Source organism: Nomascus leucogenys, chromosome 12 (assembly GCF_006542625.1).
Source record: "Nomascus leucogenys isolate Asia chromosome 12, Asia_NLE_v1, whole genome shotgun sequence".
Taxonomy (NCBI): Eukaryota; Metazoa; Chordata; class Mammalia; order Primates; family Hylobatidae; genus Nomascus; species Nomascus leucogenys.
Window position 1 is genome coordinate 45,878,541 of NC_044392.1, and position 25,334 is coordinate 45,903,874.

Sequence of the window (25,334 nt, forward strand, 5' to 3'; positions counted from 1 at the left end):
ATGCAGAGGCACAATCTCCACTCACTGCAGCTTCAACCTCCTGGGCTCAAAGGATCCTCCTGCCTCAGCCCTCCAACTAGTTGGGACCACAGGCATGTGTCACCACACCTGGCTAATTTTTTGTATTGTTTGTAGAGACAGGGTTTTGCCATGTTGGCAGGGCTGGTTTCAAACTCCTGAGCTCAAGTGATCTGCTTGCCTCAGCCTCCCAAAATGCTGGGATTACAGGTCTGAGCCACTGTGCCCAGTGCAAATCTTTAATCCTTCCCTTCACCTCAGATATGAAGTATAATTTCAAGGGCTAAGTCTTCTCTCCTCCCCCATATTTATGCAGGCTCCTATCCTATTAGTCTAACTAACTAAACAGAGAAAGTCATAGACTAGAGAAACACTTGTGAGATTCAGGAACCAATGAGGAACTACTTCTCTATTCTTCAGGGAGCATTAAGAACTAAACCTGGGCTGGGAAGAAACATCTGCCTTATGCCTCCCATAGGAGGTCCTTTTTCCCCTCCCCCATAGCCTATGTCCTGAAACCCACAGTGAAAGACACACATTCAACTCCCATACTTTATTGGGACAAAGGAGGAAGGATGCAAACCATCACCACAGGCCCACCCACCAGGGGTGTCCAGGCTTCAGCACCTAGTACAGCATGAGTACATTATCAATACAGGCAACTTGGGAGGGGTAGAGTGGGGAAGATTCCACACAGGAAGGAGACTAGAGGTCCTTCTAGGCTTGGGGGCTGAGGCATGTATTGTACTGGCACAGTCCACTTATGGATAAAGGAGGTCTAGATTTCCATTTTGCAGATAGGAAGGAAGACATTCCCTTATATAGATGGGAAAAAGGAAAGGGATTACCTGGATGGCAATTCCCTTTTTATATATTTGGAAGAAGAGCAGATTTCACCTTACAGGTGGGTATAGGAGGGAAGAAGGAAAGTTTATTTTAAATATTAGCAGAAACAGATGTGGGAAGAAATTCATTTTGCAGAGGGAAAATGCTTCTGGGATGGTGCTCACTGGCCATTCCATTCCCAGGTGACAGGAAGGAGACACATACACAGGAAAGGGTCCCAGGGCTACATAACAAGGGAGGTATACCCCACAGGCACCAGACCCTCCATGCCATCCCGCCCACAGCGGAGCCAGTCCTCATCCACTGTGGTGATGACACGCAGCACTTCCCCACGCCGGAAGCTCAACTGGTCAGGTCTTGCAGCAGTGTGATCACAGAGAGCCCGCACTGCCCTGAGGGGAGCCAGAGGAAGATACTGGGATGAGGTGAGGTGGGGGTGCCCAGCTGTCCCCAGGCGTCACCTCTAGAGTGCTCTTGTTGGTTTGGCTCAGTGGACATTGACTGGGCTCTGGAAGAGACTTGAGAACCATTCATCAACATGGTGATTCTATCTAGGGCCCCAGCCTTCTCCTGAGTGGCAAACCCACTCCAGCTGCTTATTTGACACTATTTGCACTTCTCAATGGTGCTTCAAATTCAACATAGGCAAATGAAATGACTCACCCTCAAAACCAGTCCCTCCTCATGTCGCCTATAGTGGTAAACAGCACCACTTTCTACCCACACTTGCTCCTGGTAAAAACCTGGGCATCTCACTCCATACATCCAATCCATCACCAAAACCTGTTTGGTGCTTGGATCTCCTACTACTCCATCTACTTTTTTTTTTTTTTTCTTGAGACAGAGTCAGTCTCTGTTGTCCAGGCTGGAGTACAGTGGTGTGATCTCGACATCCTCCACCTCCCGGGTTCAAACGATTCTCCTGCCTCAGCTTCCTGAGTAGCTGGGACTACAAGTGCCCACCACCACGACACCTGGCTAATTTTTGTATTTTTAGTAGAGATGGGGTTTCACCATGTTGACCAGGCTGGTCTGAATTCCTGACTTCAGGTGATCCACTGCGCCCAGCCGCCATATGCTTTTATAAAATGTTTAGGCCAGGCGCGGTGGCTCATGCCTGTAATCCCAGCACTTTGGGAGGCTGAGGCGGGCGGATCACAAGGTCAAGAGATCGAGATCATCCTGGCCAACATGGTGAAACCCCATCTCTATGAAAAATATAAAAAATCAGCTGGGCGTGGTGGCGGGTGCCTGTAGTCCCAGCTACTCGGGAGGCTGAGGCAGGAGAATTGCTTGAACCCGGGAGGCAGTTGCAGTGAGCCGAGATCATGCCATTGCATTCCAGTCTGGGCGACAGAGCGAGACACTGTCTCAAAAAAAAAAAAAAAAAAAAAAAAAAAGTTTAGTGACCAGGTGTGGTGGCTCCCACCTGTAATCCCAGCACTTTGGGAGGCCAAAGTAGGCAGATTCCTTGAGGCCAGGAGTTTAAAACCAGCCTGGCCAACGTGCCAAAACCCTGACTCTACTAAAATTACAAAAATTAGCCAGGCATGGTGGCAGGTGCCTGTAATCCCAGCTACTCTGGAGGCTGAGGCAGGAGAATCACTTGAGCCCAGGAGGCGAGGTTGCAGTGAGCCGAAATCATGCCACTACACTCCAGCCTGGGCGAGAGTGAGACTCTGTCTCAAAAAAAAAAATTATGTTTAGTCTCTATAACCATAAAAAATGTATTGCATCATATCCTTTTTATAGAAAGAATCCTGGCCAGGCGCGGTGGCTCACGCCTGTAATCCCAATACTTTGGGAGGCTGAGGCAAGTGGATCACCTGAGGTCAGGAGTTCTAGACCAGCCTGGGAAACACGGTGAAACCTCATCTCTACTAAAAATACAAAAATTGGCTGGGCACAGTGGCTCACGCCTATAATCCCAGCACTTTGGGAGGCCAAGGTGGGCGGATCACGAGGTCAAGAGATCAAGACCATCCTGGTCAACATGGTGAAACCCCGGTCTCTACTAAAAATACAAAAATTAGCTGGGTGTGGCGGCATGTGCCTGTAATCCCAGCTACTCAGGTGGCTTAGCAGGAGAATCGCTTGAACCTAGGAGGCGGAGATTGCAGTGAGTGGAGATCACGCCACTGCACTCCAGCTTGGTGACAGAGCTAGACTCCATCTCAAAAAAAAAAAAAAAAATTCCAAAACTTAAACGGGCGTGGTGATGGGCACCTGTAGTCCCAGCTACTCGGTAGGCTGAGACAGGAGAACCCAGGAGGGGAAGGTTGCAGTGAGCCGAGATTGTGCCCCTGCACTCCAGCCTGAGTGACAGAGCAACTCTGTCTCAAAAAAAACAAAAAAATCCAAGGCTCAAATGAGTGACACATCGATAATAAATAGAAAAGCTGCAATGCACACTAAGCATGGTCTTATTTTAAAGCCCAGGGTTTTTTACACTACCTCCCATCCATGCTGTGATAGCATATATGGTTACACACTAGTGCATTCTCCCCAATCCTCCTTACCTATGGGTTTGCACCATGCTGGGTGCTGAGGCCTCAAGCTCCTGAGAAGGCGTCTCGGGAGGTGCCCCCCGCTTCACAAGAGCCAACACACTCACTGTCGGGGGCAGCCAGCTAGATGGTCTCCTAAAAGAAGGGACATAGGGTCACAGCTCAACCCACCTCCAGAAAACCCAAGAACCCTGGGGTTTGGAGGGAGGGAGAGGCTAAGGGGCCTAATTGTGGTTCAAAAGAGGTCAGGGGTTAGTCACTGCTGAGGGCAGAGTGTTAATTATTGGACACAGGTACTTTTAGGCTGATGAAGGAGATGACAACAAAAGTCCACAACACCTCAAATCACAAGGAACCTATGGACCCAGCAGGGTCTAGACAGGCTCAGAACGAAAGGGCCACTAGAGAGTAGTATCTCAAGCCATTAAAGAGCCACCAGTTGTTGAGGCCTGGAGCAGGGGTTGGCAATTTGTTTGTTTGGAGAGGAGACAGGGTCTCGCTCTGTCACCCAGGCTGGAATGCAGCAGTGTGATTACAGCTCACTGCAGCCTTGACCTCCTAGGCTCAAGCAGTCCTCCCACCTCAGCCTCCTAGAGTAGCTGGGACTGCCACCACGTGCGTGCCACCATGCCCAGCTAATTTTTTTATTTTTCTGTAGAGACAGGGTTTCACCATGTTGCCCAGGCTTTTTTTCATTTTTCTAAAGGACCAGATAGTAAATACAGTTGACCTTTGAACAAAGCAGGTTTGAAATGTACAAGTTCACCTATATGCAGGTTTTTTTCAACCAAACAAAAAAATACTGTATTCTCAGGATGTAATACCCACATGTACTGAGGGCTGTCTTTTCCTATACATCAAGTGTAGGATTTGAGTATGTCAGATTGTAGTGTATGTGAGGGTCCTAGAACTAATTCCCCATATGTACCTGGGGATAACTATATTTTAGGACCTAGGGCCAAGAGAGAAAATTGAGATCATTATGTAGGCACTTAATATAACCATTAAAATGTAACCATTTTTAGCTCATGGCTGTAGAAAAACAGACCACCAACCTCTGCCCTAAAGGATCATCATTAGAGAGTTTCAAATGAGGCCACTGGGAGATCTGAGAGTGAGTCAGAAGGTCATAGAAAGGACAAGGTACCCCATTACCTGGACTTTAGGGCTCCATTCTCATTTTCTGCGGGGCCCCCAGACACTCCAAATAGTCTTCCCAACCAGAGGCCCCTGCCTGGTGCCATTCCATCTGTGGGCAGGGGTCTCTCTTGTGCACCTTCTTCAGCTGCAGTCCCATGACACCCCGGTGCCCATCGGGAAAGAGGAAAGCCCTCAGTGCCCCCAGAGGCATAGACCCGGGAGGCCTGGGTCAACTGCTCCCACCAGCTCCCTGGTGTGGGAAGGTTTGGAGAGTCGGAGGGGTCTGAAGCAGCTTCCTTGGAAGTCCCCCGAAGGCTCTGGGCCAGCCGGCCCCCGAAGTGCAGCATGGCTTGCATAGTCTGCTGCAGAGCCGGAGGCGGGCCTGGAGGGGCAGGGGCCTGAGGCGGGCCCAGGGGCAGGTGGTGGTGGTGCTCAAAGAGCAGGTCCAGGTGGAAAGTGAGCACCGACAATGGCTGCAGCAGGAGCAGCAGCTCTGTGGACAGGGAGGGACAGCCACCGCGGGCCAGGGAGAAGAATCCTGTTGGCAGGTACAGGAGGGAGAGCAGGCCTGGAAAAGAGCAGGCCAACATCAGCTCCTGCCCTGGACCTAGTCCCAGAAGACCCCCCAGAGCAGCCCACCGGTCAGCACACATCCTCCCAGGCCTCACTCTGCTGGGCACTGGGGCAGAGAGGAGGAAGGATGTGGTGGGCTATAGAACTGACATCCCTGCCTGCATGGGACCTAGCCCAAATAGGAAGACACACACAGCAAGTGGTGACAAGTAACTGAGTGACAGTGCAAAGGCTACAGAGGAGGACAGGAGAGCCATAGAAGCACATACAAAACGGGGCGTGGGGGTTGACCTAGTCTGAGGGTAGAGGTAGGGCCTCACTGGGGAAGGACTCCAAGGATGAATGACAGTTCATGAGGAAGCAGGAGGGGCAGAAGGTAGAGGAATAGCATAAGCAGGGCCCTGGAGCAGGAAGGGCCAGGCGGGAAGACTGTTGGCAAGACCAGGGAAAGCCCTGGCCTCCAAGGCAGGGGAAGAGGGCAGAGGCCAGACAGCCAAGGCTTTGGGTCTTTCATCCTATGGGCGATGGGCCTCCTTAGAAAGTTTTAATTAGAAGAGTAATAACATCGGAGATCTGGATTAATGGCATTCTGGCACCAGTGGGAACCAGCAGGAACCAGCAGGAGAGAACTCTTTCCTTCCCATCCTCCCAGCCCATCAGCCCCATCCTCTACCATCTGAACCTCTGACCTGCATCTTCCTGGAGACTGGAAAACCACAGCTCCAACTGCTTGGTGCTAGGGGAGAAAAGAGGGAATGGAAGTTCAGGGAGGTGGAGGACTCCAGTCCTCTCTGGGTGGAGGATGGGAGATGAGATTGGAAGAGGGGGGGCCTTCTCTGAGGACGTGAGGCACTACTACTGTGTCCCACCCATGACGCTCCTGCAGTCCCAGGTCGTGGGAAGGGCACTGGGAAGAAGGCAACTCACTTGAGGAGGCCCAGGATAAAGGCATGGAAGCGGCTACGGCTGCTGCTCAGCGGGGCTAGACGGCTGACCTGGCTATACAGGGTTCCAAGGGAGCGGGTGCTGGAGCCTGAGAACGTGGGGTGCAGTCAGCCAAGCCCGGCCCTGCCCTGCGCACTGCCGGGTCCCACGCCCTCCTGGCTAACCTGGCTTCACCGACGCCTCCACCACGCTCCAGGGGCTGCTCCTGCGCTGCCCGGTGATGAGGTCCTTCCGGAAAGGCTTCAGCCCGTCCGCCACCAGGGCGTGGAGGGCCGGGCAGAGGGTGGTCAGCACCAGGTGCCCCACATCCGGGCTCAGCCGGCTATCACCCAACTGGGCCTGGAGGTGGCGCGATGCCGATGGGTCCAGAGATCCCTCCAGCCACCTCCCGCCAACCGTTCCCGCACCCTCCGCGGAGCTCCATTACTCTCCTCATCCCAACAGCCTCCCCCCAGCCACCTTCACCTTCTGCACCAAGTTCCGGGCGGCCCCGAAATGCGAGATGATTTTATCCACGGAGGCGCTGACGGCTATCAGGAGACCTGGGAGGAGCGGGAAAGGGAAGACGCTAGAAGGCCGCGCCCCTACCCAGGCTTGCCCGAGGGGCGTGGAGAGACTGCCTTCAGACGGCCTGAGAGCAGGGCCGGGGGCGAAGGGCAGTTCATTCGGAACCGCGGGGTCCGGAGTCAGGGTGCCCTACCTTTCTTCTGCTCCTGCAACTGACCAGTCCCACTCTGGGCTTCTGCCATCCACAGCCGCTGGGCTCCGGGGACACCGGCGAAGGACCACGAACTACGGACTGGCGTAAAGGAAGAAGGGCGCGGTGACACTTACCAAGGGTTATTCCGAGGACTCCGGCCTCCCGCACAAGTTGTCTCCGGCGGGTCTGCAGTGCTCTGTCCCCGAAGGGTCTTGGGGAGAGGAGGCGCAGGACCGCCTGGAGCACGGGGTAGCTCGACTCGAGCCCCGGAGTGAAATCCCGCACACTTCCCAGCACTCGCTGTCCCCCGGCCCCATCCCGGTTCCCTGTGCCCTCCTTCAGGGCACAGCCCCCACCTCCAGGATCCCGGAACTCCGGGAGCGAGATGGCCGCGCTCACCTCCCGCCTGCCCTGCTAGGGCCTGTAGGGCGGGAGAGGACAGGGCGCGGGAAGGGAGGTGCAGCCCTGCGCACCGCCCCGGGGCCCAGTCCTGCCTGCTGAGCCCCGGGGAGCACGTGGGCTGCATGGACCAATGGAAAGACAGACAGAGGGGAAAGGGAGGAGACGGAGGGAGGCGAGACCCGAGGATTGGGAGGCTGGAAGGCGCCGGAAAGGGGAAACCCGGGTCCCGCAGCAGCGTCTCGGCGGAGGGTGCCCTCTTCATCCCACGGGGACTGGACTCGCGGAGAGGGCGTGGCCAGAACCTCTAGGGCCAATGAGCTCCCGGGAGCTTCACCCTCCACCCCTCCCGAGCAAGGTCGGTGAGCAGGCCCGAGCTGCATAGGCCAAGGAATTCCATGGAGGGTATGACCCAAAGTCCCTAACAACAGACTTGCTGAGACCCCCTAGATTTGGCATGGAGGCTGGGTAAGCCCGCGTCCACTATGCCCAGGCGGGTCTGGAGGGAGAGGGGGCCGACCCACGGTGCAGGAAAGGCAACAACTTCCCCCCTCCAGCACTAGGAACGGGGCCAGACTCCCCAAGACCGACAAACCTGCTTGGAGTCGGCTTAAACTGAAGGGCGGGACTAAGCTGGGCAACCCCGGAAAAAAAGCGAAAACGGGGCCGGGCGAGAGTGGGCGGGGCGGCCCGCCTGAGGCGTGGCCCGCGGGGCTAGCCCGGGTCCGTCTTACGTAGCCTGGGCGGAGGCGATGGGCTCCTGGTCCAGCGAGGGGCCTTCGGCGGACGAGGTTGCGGTGGCAGCGGGGGGGCGGGTACCTGGCGGGGTGGGGGAGCCGCGGCGGGGAAGGTGCTACTTCTGGGAAAGAGCGGGGACAGCAGCAGTGCCAGCTCGGGGCTGGCCAGGCAGGGCAAGGCTCCCCGAGTCGGAGGCGAATAGGCTCCCACTGGGGACAGGCGGACGGGCAGCAGCTGCTCCTCTGGGGGGCTCCGCGCCCCCAGCAGCCGCAGCCCGGCGCCTGGCCACCCGGCCAGAGGAGCCAGGAGCAGAGACCCAGCTGCGCCTGCGCCCCCACCCTCCAACAGGGGGCGCCCGTCGGCCGAGAACCGGAAAACCAGGGGCCGAGGGAGCAGGAGGGGACCGGCTGCAGGCAGGATTGGCGGGGCCAGGCGCAGAGGGAAGGAGGGCAGCGGGATGGGCAGCCAGGCAAGGAGGGGCGGGAAGAAGAGGGAGCAAAGAGTTAGTCCCGTAACCCAATGACCCACCCAGTTTCCCTTTCCCGGAGCGCTCCCTGGTAGAAGGGGCAGGGAGGATGGGTGACACAGAATGGAGGGAAGACAGGGGGCCGGGTTGGAAGCCTAGGAGGCGTGAGCGGCCGAAGCCCAGCCCTCCTCCCGCTTCTTGCGACCTCTTACCCTCCAGGCCGGCCTGCGCGCCCGGCTCCTTCGCGGCTGGGGCCTCCTCGCCAGCCGCTGGGCTGACAGCCCGGCCCTCCTCGGACTGCCCCTCCGCTATGGGCTGCAGTCCAGGTCGATTCTTCTTCCTTCGGGGAGGGACAGGCGGTGGTGGGGGCCGGGGCGGGACCAAAGCCCAGCCAACTGGGGGGTCTCGAGGCGGGACTGGCGGGGCTGGGGCCCGGCTTCGGGACCGGAGTTCCTTGAAGGTGGTGACTTCCCGAGGAGGTGCCGAGGAGCCGCCCAGCGACCCCGAGGGGGGCAGCTCGGTGTCGGGCGAGAAGACTATGAGCCAGTCACTGCGATCTTTCTTGGCCTGCGGGACGAGGGGCAGCCCTGGGCCCCGCTTGCGCTTCTGGGCCAGCTCGTGGAAAGACGTGATTGTCCGGTGGGGCACCGGCTCCTCGCTGACGTCACTTCTCCATCCTCCATCAATTTTCCCTGCATCTGTTTTCGAGCCAGAATCAGTTATTCCTGTGTTGGTTTTCCAACCAGAGTCGAATTTTTCAGGTTCACTTTTCCAGCTAGAGTTAACATTCCCGTTGTTTTTCCAACCAGTGTTATTGTTTTCAGTGGTTTTCCATTCAGCTTTAGTTTTCTCCGTGTCAATTTTCCAAATTGGGTTAATCTTCCAACTGGGCTCCGTTTTCCCAGCCTCGATTTTCCCATCATCCGCCTCTAAGAGCTCAGAGATAGGGAGATCCTGCTCCGCGCTCTCGTCCTCTTCCTCCAAGCCTGGGGAAGGGACGTCCTGGTAGGTGGTCAGGGCGTTGCAGTTCGAGTCCAGGCCAGGATCGGGTGAAGAAGAAGCTCCGGAGCAGGAATCAGGAGAGCAGCAGAAGCTGTCCGGTGAGCAGGTGCCAGGGCCTGCTGAAGCCAGTGGGGAGCCCTGCTCCAGGGGGATGATACTGGGCTGAGGGTGGGCATCCTCATCACCAGGGAGGTCCCGCAAGTAGACTGAGACAGGGGACTCATCGGGGCTAAGATCTGAGCAGGAGCTGAGCGAGGAAGAGCAGCCTGGGTCTGAGGGAGAGGCAGCCCCCTCTTCCTCCTGTGACGGGTCCTGCCGGTTTTCTAGGCCCGGAGCGTGCTCCTGGCAGCACCGGCAGGGCACAGCTGGGCTGTTGGAATTGGCGTCCACCAGAGTGCCACTGCAGGGGCCCCTGCTCTCCTTGCCCCCAGTGTCTCCTGGAGGAGGGGGTGTGCTCAAAGGCCCCTCCTGTAGCTCAGGACGGCGGGACAAGTGCAGGCCCAGGGAGACATGCTGGAGGTGGATGTGGTTGAGGTTGCAGAGTAAAGCTCTCTGAGGGGACAGCATGGTGCTAGCGGCGATGGGATGGCTTCTAGAGAACCAGAAGGGTAGGATCTCTCACATCCACCTACCTGGCAACCACAGGTGCAGACCTAGAAGACAGGGGTGGTGAAGCCCAGCCAGTGAGGACAAGAGCTGCGGGGAAGGACACCGAGGTGACTTGACGGCAGCAGCAGGCCTGAAGGCTCTGGCTGCTTTGGAAGATATTTCAATGAGATGCAAATCGCAATCGACTGACCATTAGTTTCCACTGCAGTGTTTGCAGGTGGAGTCGAATGTAACCCCCCGGGAATGGAGCCGGGAGGGTCAGAGAACGCGGCTGCGCTCTGGATCTCCGAAGGGGGGCGGGGGCCTGGAAGAGGTCCGGGCCCAGAATGGACCTCCAGGGCCCTGCTGCCGCAATCTGGCCCTGCCCTTCAGCCTACCCCTTACTCCCAGAGGAAGGGACCCAGGGAGACCCACCCAGATGCCCTGAAAGGAGGTGGAGGATGGGGGTGGGGCAATACGCAGAGTTTGCCTGGTGAATGCAGGAAAGGGGTGGGGGCTGGAGAGGAAAAGGATGGAGCAGCCGTCAGCTTGTCAACTCTGCATCTGCCGGCTGCCTCGGCCGGGCTCCAGCCTGCGCCCTCGGCCCTTGGAACAGCGGTATGTCCATTCTCTCCGCATTCGTCTCCATCGTTCAGCCACCACCGCACCCTTTCTCTATTCATTTCTCCTGCTCCCCTGTCCTGCCCCGCCCCTCGTGCCCTGGTCCATCGGTCTACACCCATGGGCCGAGCCCTCCTCACCAGGGTCCTCCTGGAACCGCTCCGGCCTGGGGCTTGTCCGCGGCTCCCACGGTCCCCGCCCGGCGGGGCACAGAGCGGGAGGGGAGGGGCACTAGCACAACCCACCCTGCGCTGCGCAGCTGCACCCCTTCGCGCATGGGCGTGGCGTAGCTCAGACCCGCCCCCAGCGGGTTTAGCGTCTTTTGTCACCCACCTAGCGGGTTTGATATATCCTAAGCTTTTGGCCCCTGGGTCCTGCTTCCGTGCAGCGAGTCCTCCCAGCACCCCACCCCGCACATTCTGGAAAGAGCTAGACTCTGGCTGGCCCGAGCAAGTACAGAACCACAAGAAGGTTACACGATTATTTATTGAGAGCCTCCTCTCCCCGCCCTTGCAGTCTCTAAGTCACTTTTTCCGCTTGTAGATTTTGCGCGCAAGCCCCAGAAAGATGGCTGGGGGCAGGGGTGCTGCGTACTGTTCAATGAGAGCCATAATGTGGCTGTAACTGTCTTCCTCATATTGCAAGAACACAGCCGGCAGATCCAGCTCCTCATATAGCGCCTTCACCCGGGCCACTTTCTCAGCCTCCTTTTGCCCGTAATTTTCCTGGAAGGGGTTGGAAGACAGGAAAACGGGCTTGGCCTTCCCCAGAGCCTCCAGGACCCCTCCACTCCCCTCATTCTCATATTCCAGAACATCTCCAAAGCCACCCACTCCTTTCCTCCCTCCAATTTTCAAGTGTCTCTAGGGAGCTAAGATCCCAAGCTTCCCTTCCCTATCCCAAATATTCCCCACATACTGCCTCAGACCAGGCGTCCTCTACTCCAGGGTTTCTCAACCTTGGCACTATTGAAATTTGGGACCAGATAATCCTGTCTGGGGGAGCTGTTCTGTGAGCTACATGTTTGGCAACATCTTTGGCTCCTGCCAACTAGATGTCTGTACCACACGCACACACACAGAGTTGTAATGACAATAGCAAAAAATGCCTGCTGACATTGCCAAATGTCCCCTCGGGAGGAAAACTGCCTCCAGTTGAGAACCACTGCTCTATCTCTTCCACCAACTCAGGGACCCACCACCCTCTCTCAGGCACCTTCAGGATCTGGTACTGTTCTGGAGTGGCCCGTTGCAGACACTGAACCACCAGCCAGCTGCATTTGTTGTCCTGGATGTCAGTGCCAATTTTGCCGGTCACACTGGGGTCCCCAAAGAGGTCAAGGTAATCATCCTGGGCAGGGAGGGGGAGGGCAGCAAAGGAGGAAGGATGAGGTTCCTAGGCAGAGGAGTGAAGCTGGTGCCTGTTCTCTGCTACTGCCTCCTGCCTTCCTACCTGAATCTGGAAGAACTCTCCCATCTCCAGCAGGATCTTCTTGGCATTGGTGTGTTCCTTCTCACCATCAATTCCTGCCTACAGGGCAAGGGGGGTTAATAAGCCAAACCCCAGAGGGGCTGGCATCTTCCTGGCTGCTTCCTCCCATGGGGTCTTGCCCTACTGCAGCCCCAAATCTCTCCTCTCTCTTCAGACATCTTGGCTTCCCTGACCTAGACAGTGCTGACTGATGGTCCAACCTCAATCTCACTTATTTTTGGCTAGGCCTTCCTGGGAGTCATAAAAGAGATGAATCCATTCTAGAGGTGCACAGCCTGTCTCTTCCCTCACAAATGTCAGTCCCCGAGTCATTCTGATCCATCTTCCTAATATTTTTGCCACCTCCAACTTCTTTCAAGATGAAAAGGAAATGTAGAGAAGCAAGGTCAGGGTACACAGTTAATCCCAGTGACTGCCTTTAATCCACTCTTCTCCCTCTCAACCTGGATGATCTCCTCCACACTCCTATTCATACTCAGATGCAGGATATATTGTTCCCCTATTATATGCTAAGCACTTTCATATCCCTTGCCTTGCTTAATCTTTACAGTCCTGTGAAGTAGGAATTTTATCCCCAGCTGAGGAAAGAGACTGAGCGAGACCGACTTGCTCAAGGTCACACAGCCTTTCACCAGGGGTAGCAGTGTTCACATTTTCTGCTCTATGCCTTCCTGTCCAAAAGCCCCCATCAGCAGAGCGGAGAGGGGTGAGGAGGCTCACTCACCATGTACATGGCTGCAGCTATAGGAAGATAGAAGGAGTAGAAAGCTGTCTTGTACTTGACAATAGATTTGTACCTGAGTAGGGGGAGAAGAGAAACTCCTCAGGAGGGCAGTGCGCATCCTGAGCCCTCCCTCGCTGTCCAGACATGGTTTGCATGGTCCCTCACCTCCCCTCACCTCTTTTCAGTGAATCTGACAAGATCCACATTGCCCTGGGGGGCTGTGATGAGGTCCAGGGTCTGCCCAATCTCAGTCTGATAGGAACTCTAAGCAAGACAAAGATGGTCCATGAGCCAGGCTTTCTCCAGATATGCAAAACCCTGGTATCCCAAGCCCAACATCCCATACCAGCTGACAACTGGGCAGAATCAGAAAAGCAACAGAAGGGGAGAAAGCCCCAAAACTCAAGGCCCATATTCATACACACAGTCCTTTATCAACCTTTCTTCCAATTACACAGGGACAGAGAAGCCCTTTCTTGCCACGACCACAACCCCGCTTCCCAACACCCTTCCTCGCTTTCTTTCCCTTCCAGGCACCCTGCAATCCTGTACCCTGAAACCAGCTAGATGAGCATGTCCTATAGAGGCCAAGGCTACCATGGGCACCCTCTGGGCATCGGGCCCTGTCTGCAGCACACCTGCAGGAAGAGCTCGATCAGGTTCAGGTAATAGGGCTGTTCCCGGCAATAGAGCTTCAGCAGGCGGTAGACACATGCTTCCAGGAGGTTAGCATCATTGATGGCATCCAAACCCACACCCGGCTGTCATGACAGAGAGAAAAACAAGCAATCAATCTCTAGTCTCGGTTCATACTAAGAACCATCACACCAACACCTCTATCAGGCCATATATAACCACCTCCCTGTGGCCTGTCCCCATACCCACTGCTATTTTCCTGCCCACATTACCTTCTGATACCAGCAGATCTGTCCCCGGCGGGTGAGGGATGAATCCATGATGTCATCTGCCACCAGGAAGAAAGCTTGCAGCTGGAAAGAGTGGAATAAGACCTGCAGGGCTCCTCATTATTGTTCCTTCTATCAGCAACAGAGCTGCTACTTTATATCTGTATATAGCTTTGCTTTTTTTTGGTGGGGGACAGAGTCTCACTGTTATCCAGTGCAGTGGTGCAATCGCGGCTCACTGTAGCCTCTACCTCCCAGGCTCAAGTGATCCTCCCACTTCAGCTTCCTGAGTACCTGAGACCATAGGCACATACCCCATGCCTGGCTATTTTTTTCTTAATTTATTTTTTGTAGAGACAGGGTCCCACTATGTTGCTCAGGCTGGTTTTGAACCCCTGGGTTCAAATAATCCTCCTGCCTCAGCCTCCCAAAGTACTGGGATTACAGGCATGAGGCATCACAGCCGGCCAGAGCTGTTGCCTTTGACAGTCCCTATGAGCTGGGAAAGTCAGGATGGGGAGACAGAAGACTTCTGTGCTATGGAGACTTGGAAAGTGACATAACCTGTTTGGCTCAGACTCCCCGCCTATAAAACGGAACTAAAACACTCTTGTTTTAGGTAAGAAACTAGAACAGATCTTTGACATCTCTAATGAGCCCTAGATTATGCCTGGTATCAGGGAGATTAGGAAACACCTTCATATACCGTACTCTATTCTTGCCAAAAACCTCAATGAATGCTTAAAGTAAGATCTATTCATGCAGTTGACTTTACATTACTTCCTAAATAAAAGAAGGCTATTCCCACATTGCCCCCAGCACCGTGTTTGAACACCCCAGTGACTAGGAACACAGCCTTACCTAAAGGAGCTCCTTAGCAGTGCAGGTCTAATCAGGTGGAACTGAAATCTCACTTTGACCTATGAGTCTCAGACATCTTTAAACATTTTTAAACATTAACTAAGGGCTTACTCTTCTGAGTGCCCATCTGAAGGTACCTGAACGTGTCAGGTTTCCCACTAGACCATGAACTCCTTGGAAGCAGGGACAGTAACTTCTCCCTCTTAGCATTTGCAGAGCCTAGCACAGCACTAGGCCTGGAGGGAGAGTTTCCTAAACACTTGTCTAATAAAAAAAATTGGTTGGGCGCAGTTGCGTGAACCTGGTCCCAGCTACTCAGGAGGCTGAGGCAGGAGGATCACTTGAGCCCATGAATTTGGATGGCAGTGAGCTATGATTGCACCAATGCACTCTGACAAAGAAATTAAAGAATAAAACACTCTAACATTCCCTGTGATACTTCTTGCAGTCAGTCAAACTACATGTTTTGGTTCCTTAAATAGCTTTCCTTCTCTTTTTTTTTTTTTTTTTTTTTTTTTGAGATAGAGTCTCACTCTGTCACGCCAAGTGCAGTGGCGCCATGTGGGCTCACTGCAACTTCCACCTCCAAGTTCAAGCGATTCTCCTGCCTCAGCCTCCCAAGTAGCTGGGACTACAGGCACCTGCCACCACCAACTGCTAGCCCAGCTAATTTTTGTATTTTCATTCAGTAGAGACAGGGTTTTGCCATGTTGGCCAGGCTGGTCTTGAACTCCTGACCTCAAGTGATCCGCCTGCCTCAGCCTCCCAGAGTGCTGGGATTACAGGCGTGAGCCATCATGTCTGGCCATTAAATAGCTTCTCAAGACATGGTTTGAGTTGTTTTTTTTAAAGAGACAAGGGTCTTGCCATGTTGCCCAACTTGGACTTGAACTCCTGGGCTCAAGTGATCCTCCTGTCTCAACCTCTTGAGAATCTAGGGCTATAGGCACACACCAGCGCACCCAGCTCAAGACATGGTTATTTTCATAACTTATTTCCTTTTTTTGTTTTTCCACTTCTAGATATATACCCAGGTTTTTGTTTTTGAGATGGAGTTTTGCTCTCGTTGTCCAGGCTGGAGTGCAATGGTGCAATCTCAGCTCACTGCAACCTCCGCCTCCCAGGTTCACGTGATTCTCCTGCCTCAGCCTCCCAAGTAGCTGGGATTACAGGCACGTGCCATCACCTGGCTAATTTTTGTGTTTTTAGTAGAGATGGGGTTTCACCATGTTGATCAGGCTGGTCTCGAACTCCTGACCTCAGGTGATCCATCCGTCTTGGCCTCCCAAAGTGCTGGGATTATAAGTGTGAGCCAATGCACCCGGCCCTATACCCAGGTTTTATTTTTTATTATTATTTTCTTTTGAGACAGGATCTTACTCTGTCACCCAGGCTGGAGCAGAAGACATGGTTTGTGGTTTTTGTTTTTTTTTTTGAGGTGGAGTTTCGCTCCTGTTGCCCAGGCTGGAGTGCAATGGCGCGATCTTGGCTCACTGCAACCTCCGCCTCCTGGGTTCAAGTGATTTTCCTGCCTCAGCCTCCCGAGTAGCTGGGATTACAGGCATGTGCCACCACACCTGGCTAATTTTGTTTTTTTATTTGTTTTTGTTTTTTTTTGAGACAGAGTCTCGCTCTTGTTGCCCAGGCTGGAGTGCAGTGGCACAATTTCAGCTCACTGCAAACTCTGCCTCCCAGGTTCACGCCATTCTCCTACCTCAGCCTCCCAAATAGCTGGGACTACAGGTGCCCGCCACCATGCCCGGCTAATTTTTTTTGTATTCTTAGTAGAGACGGGGTTTCACCATGTTAGCCAGGATGGTCTCGATCTCCTGACTTCATGATCCGCCCGCCTCAGCCTCCCAAAGTGCTGGGATTACAGGCGTGAGCCACTGCGCCCGGCCTAATATTGTATTTTTAGTAGAGATGGGGTTTCTCCATGTTGGTCAGGCTGGTCTCGAACTCCCGACCTCAGGTGATCCACCTGCCTCAGCCTCCCAAAGTGCTGGGATTACAGGCATGAGCCACTACACTTGGCCTAGAAGACATGGTTTTTAAGACTTTATCCCATGCTAATCCTGTGTGCTGCAGTGGATCCACATTGCAAAGGAAGCATGCAACACCACCTGCCAGAGCCCAGCATGGGCCGTGGGGAAAGGACCATTGCAATCACTGCTACTGTTATAGGCAGGGTCCTCAGGGAAGGAGGCATCCATCTGCATCTTTACCTCTGACCTAACCTCAGAAGAGTAGTGTGGAGGTCCTGGGCTTTCCACATCGAAGGCACATGTTTAATTGACTCTGTTTATTTGGAGTAGCATGGTTTCCCTGAAGCCACTCATTCACTGCCTCTCCCAAGGGTGACTGCAAGGACAATCTCGTTTCAGCCACCACCACTCAACCATGATGGTCTCCAAGATAATTAATTCCATGGCCTCCCGAAATTTGCTCTGCCTCCCAGCTCTGATTCTTAACCCCACCAGCACTTTCTATTTATTAGGGAAATTTAAAAAAAAAAAAAAAAATTCAGGCCAGGCACAGTGGCTCACACCTGTTATCCCAGTACTCTGGGAGGCCGAGGCAGGCAGATCACTTGAGCCCAGGAGTTCAAGACCAGCCTGGGCAACATAGTGACACTCCATCTCTACAAAAAAAACTATTTAAAAAGACGGGCATGGTGGCAGGCACCTGTAGTCTCAGCTACTTGGGAGGCTGAGGTGGAAGGATGGCTTGAGCCCAGGAGGTCGAGGCTACGGTACGCCATGATTGCACCACTACACTCTAGCCTGGGCAACAGAATTTTGAGGCTTTGTCTCTAAAAAAAAAATTTAGACTAGGCCCAGTGGCTCACACCTGTAATCCCAACACTTTAGGAGACCAAGATGGGCAGATCACTTGATGCCACAAGTTCAAGACCAGCCTCAGCAACATGGCGAAACCTAGTCTCTAAAAATAAAAAAGCCAAGTAGAGGCTCGCTCCTATAGTCTCAGCTACTTGGGAGGCTGAGGTGGTGGGAAGGTGGCTTCTGCTCCAGAGGCAGAGATTGCAGTGAGCCAAGATCATGCCACTGCACTCCAGCCTGGGTAACAGAGTAAGACCCTGTATCAAAAAAAAAAAAAAAAAAAATTAAAAAATTTTTAAAAATTTACAGGTGAATCTAGGGTGCTGCCAGGGTTAAGAACTGATTCTAGGCCAGGTGCAGTGGCTCACACCTGTAACGCCTGTAATCCCAGCACTTTAGGAGGGCGAGGCAGATGGATCATGAGGTCAGGAGTTCCAGACCAGCCTGACCAATATGGTGAAACTCCATCTCTACTAAAAATACAAATTAGCCAGGGATGGTGGCATGTGCCTATAATCTCAGCTACTTAGGAGACTGAGGCAGGAGAATTGCTTAAACCTGGGAGGCGGAGGTTGCAGTGAGCCGAGATGGTGCCACTGCATTCCAGCCTGGGCAACAGAGAGAGACTCCGTCTCAAAAAAAAAAAAAAAAAAAAAAAACGAACTGATTCTACCAGTCAACCACTGGCCCCTCGAGGTCTTGCTTCCCTTGGCCCCCATAGCTTTGCTCCTCTGCTCTGCCCTCATCCTCCTTCCCTTCCCTCCTTGCCTGTCATCTCCATATTTTGAACCCCTCAGCCCCTCGGCATGCCTGTCATCCAGGGCCCTCTCCCTGGATGCCATGGGCCTATTACCTCCTTGGAAGCAAATCTCTGTTCTCTAGACCCATCTCCCTGACAAGTTCCAGACTAGAATTTCCACCGCCCACAGGACAGGCAGATCCACCTGCTCCACCCATACCAAGAACGTACCCAGGCTGACTGTGCTCAGCACGTCTTCCCTTGAGCCAGCTGCTCCTCTCAGGCCAGGAACTCAGCATCATCGTCACTCACCAAGTTCTGAATGCTCTTCCCTTTTGGGCTCACTGCCATCCTCCTCGGGCATGGCACCCCTCCCAGAACCCAGTCCCCCTGGCACTAATGAAAGCTTTAGGCCATGCCAGCAAACTAGACACCTTCAAGACCAAGATGAACTGGTATAGAAGAGGAGGGGATGCAGGGATTGGAGCAAACCAGAGAAAGCACACAGGAGAACACATGCCATCTTGGAGAAGTTGCATCCACTCAGCTTCAGCCAATTGTTGCTTTGCAGGAACATGGACCCAAATCTTACAATTTCCTAAGCCGTGCTAGAAATCTAGGTTTTAGTGTGAAATCTCTTTGTTAAATTTAGGAGACTTAATTGTAAAACATTTTCAAAAAACTATCAGTGAGCTGCCAGTTTTCAATCTCTGCTTCCGAATAGCCTTTGGAAGACCTCTGTCACTTTTTTTTTTTTGAGATGGAGTTTTGCTATTGTTGCCCAGGCTGGAGTGCAACGGTGCAATCTCAGCTCACTGCAACCTCTGCCTCCCAGGTTCAAGCGATTCTCCTGCCTCAGCCTCCCAAGTAGCTGGGATTACAGGCATGCGCCACCACATCCAGCTAATTTTGTATTAGAGTAGAGATGGGGTTTCTCCATGTTGGTCAGGCTGGTCTCGAACTCCGGAACTCAGGTGATCCGCCCCGCTCGGCCTCCCAAAGTGCTGGGATTGCAGGCGTGAGCCACCACGTCCGGCCTCCTCTGTCACTTTTATAGCCATCCTTTCTTTGCTCAGAGGAAAGAGCTGACACCTCTCTGTCCAGTCTCGAGGCCCCAGTCCACACTGTCTACACTATCTACAGCCATCTTCGTACCTAATGCCAAAAGAGGCTCCCCACATTAGTTAACCCTTGGAGTGATTCACTCTAAATTTGGCCGTAGCACACTAGAGACAAAGAAACACAAACACAACCCAGAAATAAGTTTCAGGCCCATCCCTCCCCTTCCCACCCAAGTCACCACCATTGTAGGAAACTTCTTCTCCCTTCCCCTACTCCTCTCACCAGTTCCACACACCAGCCCACAGTCCAGGCCCGCTGGAGACTATCAGCATCCTGTTTCCTTGGCTCCACCAGCTCCCGGAATGCTACTACCACCGCCAAACCCCGGTGATACTTGCCTCCAATGGCATTGTACTCCAGGACCTAGAGGGCAAGGGAAGAGGGACAGGGTATCAGGGTCCATACAGCAGCTACTGTGAGTTTTCTCCTTGCTCTCTCCCATTTCCAACCACCACCTAACTTCATCCTCCCCAACCCCAACTCCTCTTCAAGGAGCCTCTGGAATTGCTACTGTCTTTACTCCTTCCCCAAATTTCTGGAGCAAAGCTAGAAGAGGTCCCAGTGCCCAGGCACATTCTTTCTGCATGGTCTACCCTAGTAAATTTATTTTTTGTTTTTATTTATTTATTTATTTATTTGAGATGAAGTCTCACTCTGTTACCCAGGCTGGAGTGCAGTGGCACAATCTTGGCTCACTGCAACCTCTGTCTCCCAGGTTCATGCAATTCTCCTGCCTCAGCCTCTCGAGTAGCTGGGATTACAGGTGCCCACCACCATGCCCATCTAATTTTTTATTTTCAGTAGAGACAGAGTTTCACCATGTTGGCTAGGCTGGTTTCAAACTACTGACCCCAAGTCATCCACCCGCCTTGGCCTCCCAATAAATTTAAAACCTCCATAGTGCAGATTAAATGCTGCTCCCAAGCCCAGAACAGGGCTTGAACCCACGGAAAACTCAGTACATGCTATAGGGATGACTGACTTGTTCAGGTCCCTCCACAGTTTCCTTCCCCATCCCCACCTCTCCTAGACTTCCCCTTCACAACCCATCCCTACTTTTCCAACCACCTCTGCCTACCCAGAGTTCAACCCTCCTGCAAATGAAAAGCCTCCTTCACTACACTAAGACAAAGCTTCTCCAAAGTCAGCCAGAAGACAGCTTACAGGGGACCCAAGCTGTGGGATCCATCTCCCACTCCTCCAGTGGTGTCTCCTCTTGCATCTCACTTTGCCTTCTGCTGCCCGGCTCTCAATCAGACCTAACTAACAGGGAAGACTTCATCTCGCTATGTCACTGAGGCTGGAGTGCAGTGGCACAATCGCGGCTCACTGCAACCTCCGCCTCCCAGGTTCAAGTGATTCTCCTGCCTCAGCCTCCTGAGTAGCTGGGACTACACGTGCGTGCCACCACGCCCAGCTAATTTTTGTATTTTTAGTAGAGACAAGGGTTTCACCATGTTGACCAGGCTGGTCTCGAACTCCTGACCTCATGATCCCCCCCACCTCAGCCTCCCAAAGTCCTGGGATTACAGGCGTGAGCCACCATGCCGGGCCAAGACTCTCTTTTAATCCCCATTCCAGTATAGGCAAAGCCCCCCTTTCCCTTCGTTCCCCTGAGATATATGAGATAGACAGCATTTATAAAAAGGATTTTAATAGATACTCCAGAATCAACAGGAAAAAAATTGGCAAGTATCACAACAATAGTTCATGCTCTAGAATAGGGGTTTCTAATGATACAATAACTTCACTCAGGCCCCAGGGAGATAGGACAATATCAGACTGCCTTCCTCCCGGGTCTCTGCCAAGGTAACAGCTTCTGATTTCAGGACACAAAATCTAAGAGGTTCAAGGCCTCCACCCCCAAGCAAAGCATTTTGGATGACCCACCTTCCATCAGAGCCAAAAGTCAGGTTGATGGACTGAGTAAGTATACTTGCCCAGGCCCCAACCTCTCCAGAGCGGACTCGAGTCCCTCAGGTAAAAGCTTTCTCGGCCAGGCGTGGTGGCTCACACCTGTAATCCCAGCATTTTGGGAGGCCGAGGTGGGTGGATCACCTGAGGTCAGGAGTTCAAGACCAGCCTGGTCAACACAGTGAAACCCCGTCTCTACTAAAAATACAAAAGTTTGCTGGGCATGGTGGCGCACGCCTGTAATCCCAGCTACTCAGAAGGCTGAGGCAGGAGAATCACTTGAACCCAGGAGGTGGAGGTTGTAGCGAGCCGAGATTGCACCATTGCACTCCAGCCCAGGCGACAGAGCAAGGCTCTGTCTCAAAAAAAAAAAAAAAAGCTTTCTCTCACATCTGTCAAAAGTCCCCCATAAGCCACAGGTGAATCCCACACATATACAGAGCAACCGAACCAAAGGCTTACTCCCCCAAGTCATGAATCCCTCACCTCCTTGAGCCGGGCAATAGCATCTCCTGTCTCTGGGTGCCCCATCTCATCCTCAGTCAGCACCCTAACGATCTGGGAGAAGTGCTGAACGAAATCCTGCTTTTCTTGGGCATAAACATCTGATTTCTGGTCTCCGTTCATTCTGAGGGAGGAGCAAAGGGCTCTGAGTAGAAGAAAAACAAGTCAGAAACCTGATCAGCTGCTCCCCTCCCCAAGGCCCCTCACCCCAACCACACTCACCGAGGTTCCTCTGTCCACGCTTGGCACCAGCAGCGGGCACTGTGCCAGGCCAGGACTGGGTACCCGTGCACCAGGGAGGGCCGCCGTAGGGAACCCAGCCACCTCTCCCGGGGTGCCCAGTAGGGGGCTGGCAGCAGGAAGACCCCCACAGATCTCAACCAGCGGGACAGGGGCATCCTGGGAGTGGCATAGGGAGGGGGCACCAAGCACTCCCTGCAGGGGCAAGCACCAAAGGCAGAGGCATGGTGGCAGCTCCCCAGATAACTCCCACCCCAGCCTTAGCCCAGAGTGCCCCTCCCTCTTGTGGAATGTGCTTGGGGACAATTACAGGAAGGATATGCAGGGAACAAAAAGTATGGCTGGGTGACTGAGACCCAACTAATTGCCACTTACAATAAACAGGCTAGAACTCAGTGCCTTCAAGATGGCGTGCACAAGCCTGGGTAAGGAGGTGGTACAGAGTAAAGTACCCCAGGATTAGGCGCTGAAAGGACCCTTAAGTCATCCAATTTACGCAAGCCAAACTGAGGCTCTAAGAGGTAGGAAGATAGTAGAGGCAGAGCCAAATTTGGAACCCAGGTCTCCCCTGGGCAGTGGAGAGGGGTGCCCAGGGTCTGAGTTATGCCCCAAGGAGGGGAGAAGCATTGGGGCGAAAACCCATGGGTGCTGCGTCCACATGGTCCAGGGTGCTGGAACCGCGCGTCCCAAGCCCCACAGGAATCGCTAGGACTGAGCAGATAGGCTCGGAGCAACTCTGGACGGGAGAGAAGCGCTCGCAGCAAATGAGTAAACCGCGGTCCAGGCATATTGGGGGTTCCAGGAAAGCACAAGGGCAGAGTTTGGAAGTCTCCGCACCCCCAGAAGGCCAGCCAGTCTAGCCTACCGACCTTCAAAACGGACACAACAGGCTGGCCTTCCGATGCCTCACAGTATCGTTAACAGAAGTAAGGCCCGGTCTCGGCCCCCTTCCTCCAAGGCCCAGCACACATCCTCTCTCACCTGTTCCCAGATGGGGATTCCTGCTCCGTCCCGCTTGTTGGCGGGTACTCCTGAAAGCAGAATCCGCTCCGCGGTAAGCTCTCTGGGTCGAGTAGTTCCCGCTCTCCCCACACTAAGCGCGGCAATGTATAATTAAACTACAACTCCCAACGTGCCCACGGAAGGGACAGATAACGCGATCCTGCGTGTCCTGGCTGGGCGGAGATGAGCCGCGCTGATTGGCTGCTGGCCCTCGCGTGAGCATGGCGCACTGTGGCACTGTGACGGACGACCAATGGAAGGGCTGAAGTCTAGAGGTCGCGGCTGGAGGCATCAGTGCCGGAAGCGAGCCAGGCTGGGAACGTCCCCGCTGTGGCTTTGGCTGCCTCTCTTACTCAACTTCAGTTTTCATTATCTTCCTGGGCAGCTGATTTGCATGTTAGTAAAACGCAGTAGGACTAGCTTTCTCACTTATTAGTTCTCTAACTTCAAGCAAATCATTTAACATCTCTGATCCTCAGTGAACTTGGTTGAAACTAGCTTTCCTCCTCTGTTGAATGAGGGTGGTAATACCATGAGGTAATGTGTGTAAAGTGCTTTAAGGGCTTAAGAAAGATGAGCCTTGGGCCGGGCACGGTGGCTCACGCCTGTAATCCCAGCACTTTGGGAGGCTGAGGCGGGTGGATCATGAGGTCACAAGTTCGAGACCAGCCTGACCAATGTGGTGAAACCCCCGTCTCTACTAAAAATACAAAAAAAAAAAAAAAATTAGTCGGAAGTGGTGGCGCGCGCCTGTAATCCCAGCTACTCAGGAGGGCTGAGGCAGGAGAATCGCTTCAACCCGAACCCAGGAGGCCAAGGGCAGAGGTTGTAGGGAGCCGAGATCGCACCACTGCACTCCAGCCTGGACAACAGAGTAAGACTCCGTCTCAAAAAAAAAAAAAAAAAGCCAGGCGCCGTGGCGGGCGCCTGTAATCCCAACTACTCGGGAGGCTGAGGCAGGAGAATCGCTTGAACCCGGAAGGCAGAGGTTGCAGTGAGCTGAGATCCAGCGCACCACTGCACTCTAGCTGGCTGCAGTCTACCTGGGGAGACAGAGCAAGACTCCGTCTCAAAAAAAACAGAAAAAAAAGATGAGTCTCACACTATGGTATGAGACCACCACTTCTCCTATTGTCCTTCCCAATTTCTCCCCAACCTCCCCTTTTCCCTAGTTTATAAGACAGGAGAAAACGGAGAAAGCAAAAAGTTGGAAAGAAACAGAAGTAAGATAAACAGCTAGACGACCTTGGCGCCACCACCTGGCCCTCGTGGTTAAAATAATAATAATATTAACCCCTGACCAAAACTACTGGTGTTATCTGTAAATTCCAGACATTGTATGAGAAAGCACTGTAAAACTTTTTGTTCTGTTAGCTGATGTATGTAGCCCCCAGTCACGTTCCTCACGCTTACTTGATCTATTATGATTCACGAAGACCCCTTAGAGTTTTAAGCCCTTAAATGGGCTAGGAATTTCTTTTTCGGGGAGCTCGGCTCTTAAGACGCGAGTCTGCCGACGCTCCCCGCCGAATAAAAAACCTCTTCCTTCTTTAATCTGGTGTCTGAGGAGTCTCGTCTGCGACTCGTCCTGCTACAACACCTGTAATTCCAGCACTTTGGGAGGCCGAGCTGGGCGGATCACCTGAGGTCAGGAATCTGAGACCAGCCTGGTCAACATGGCCAAACCCCTTGGAGGCTGCAACCTCCGCTTCCTGGGTTCAAGCGATTCTCTTGGATTACAGGTGCCTGCCACCACGCCCAGCTAATTTTTGTATTTTTAGTAGAGAGGGGGTTTCTCCAGGTTGGCCAGCCTGGTCTCGAACTCCTGACCTCAGGTGATCCAGCCACCTCAACCTCTGAAAGTGCTGGGATTACAAGTGTGAACCACCGGGCCCGGGCAGTTATTTATTGATTATAAGCTAAACAAGAGGTGGATTATTCATGCCTCTGCTTTGTAGACCACATAGAGTAACTTCCTGATGTCGACACAGCATGTGGTAGGAGTATAGCGTTGAAGACCACCAGAGGTCACTCTAGTTGCCGTCTTGGTTTTGGTAGGTTTTGGCCAGTTTCTTTACTGCAATCTGTTTTATCAGCAAGGTCTTTATGGCCTGTATCTTGAGCCAATCTCCTATCTCATCGTGTGACTTAGAATGCCTAAACCAACTGGAAATGCAGCCCAGTAGGTCTCAGCCTTATTTTACCCAGTCCCTATTCAAGATGGAGTTGCTCTGGTTCACGCACCTCTGACAATTATGCTAAGTGAAATAAGCCAGACTCAAAAGGACAGATACTGTATGATTCCGTGTACATAAGGTACTGTCACCGGTGGAGGGTGTCCAGGTTCTTGGCATCTTGAATAAAGAATTGGACAAAACACAGCTGGGTGCAGTGGCTCACGCCTGTAATCCCAGTCTTTTGGGAGGCCAAGGTGGGCAGATCACGAGGT

The 25,334-nt window shown here is 53.4% G+C and overlaps 3 protein-coding genes across 8 annotated transcripts; 1 reads left to right on the plus strand and 2 right to left on the minus strand.

Annotated features, from left to right (window-relative positions):
- Positions 1–556: 556 nt before the first annotated feature.
- Positions 557–10,781, minus strand: RUSC1 (RUN and SH3 domain containing 1). Of its 2 annotated transcripts, XM_030824305.1 has the most exons (11): positions 10,684–10,770; positions 8,545–9,987; positions 7,863–8,273; positions 6,730–6,828; positions 6,495–6,571; positions 6,194–6,368; positions 6,012–6,117; positions 5,774–5,820; positions 4,527–5,079; positions 3,384–3,506; positions 557–1,256 (listed from the first exon to the last, which is right to left on the minus strand). In XM_030824305.1, the coding sequence occupies exons 2-11, from the start codon at positions 9,899–9,901 to the stop codon at positions 1,088–1,090; spliced, it is 3,117 nt and encodes a 1,038-aa protein (XP_030680165.1). In that variant the 5' UTR covers positions 9,902–9,987; positions 10,684–10,770; the 3' UTR covers positions 557–1,087. The 2 variants fall into 2 exon arrangements, with proteins under 2 accessions (XP_030680165.1, XP_030680166.1); XM_030824306.1 differs by lacking the exon at positions 7,863–8,273 and having other exon boundaries at positions 10,684–10,781.
- Positions 9,997–10,899, plus strand: LOC105740594 (putative uncharacterized protein RUSC1-AS1). The gene is given in 2 exon segments (XM_030824313.1): positions 9,997–10,852; positions 10,855–10,899. Coding segments are annotated over 2 exon segments (711 nt in total). The 5' UTR covers positions 9,997–10,186.
- A 112-nt stretch (positions 10,900–11,011) lies between these two features.
- FDPS (farnesyl diphosphate synthase) lies at positions 11,012–23,082 on the minus strand. Of its 5 annotated transcripts, none has more exons than XM_030824307.1 (11): positions 22,865–22,993; positions 21,866–22,078; positions 21,626–21,788; positions 19,448–19,588; positions 13,667–13,747; positions 13,397–13,519; positions 12,934–13,022; positions 12,759–12,831; positions 11,996–12,073; positions 11,759–11,893; positions 11,012–11,268 (listed from the first exon to the last, which is right to left on the minus strand). In XM_030824307.1, the coding sequence occupies exons 2-11, from the start codon at positions 22,039–22,041 to the stop codon at positions 11,068–11,070; spliced, it is 1,260 nt and encodes a 419-aa protein (XP_030680167.1). In that variant the 5' UTR covers positions 22,042–22,078; positions 22,865–22,993; the 3' UTR covers positions 11,012–11,067. The 5 variants fall into 5 exon arrangements, with proteins under 5 accessions (XP_030680167.1, XP_030680168.1, XP_030680169.1 ...); XM_030824308.1 differs by having other exon boundaries at positions 22,753–22,871; XM_030824309.1 differs by lacking the exon at positions 21,866–22,078 and having other exon boundaries at positions 22,865–23,082.
- Positions 23,083–25,334: the final 2,252 nt, after the last annotated feature.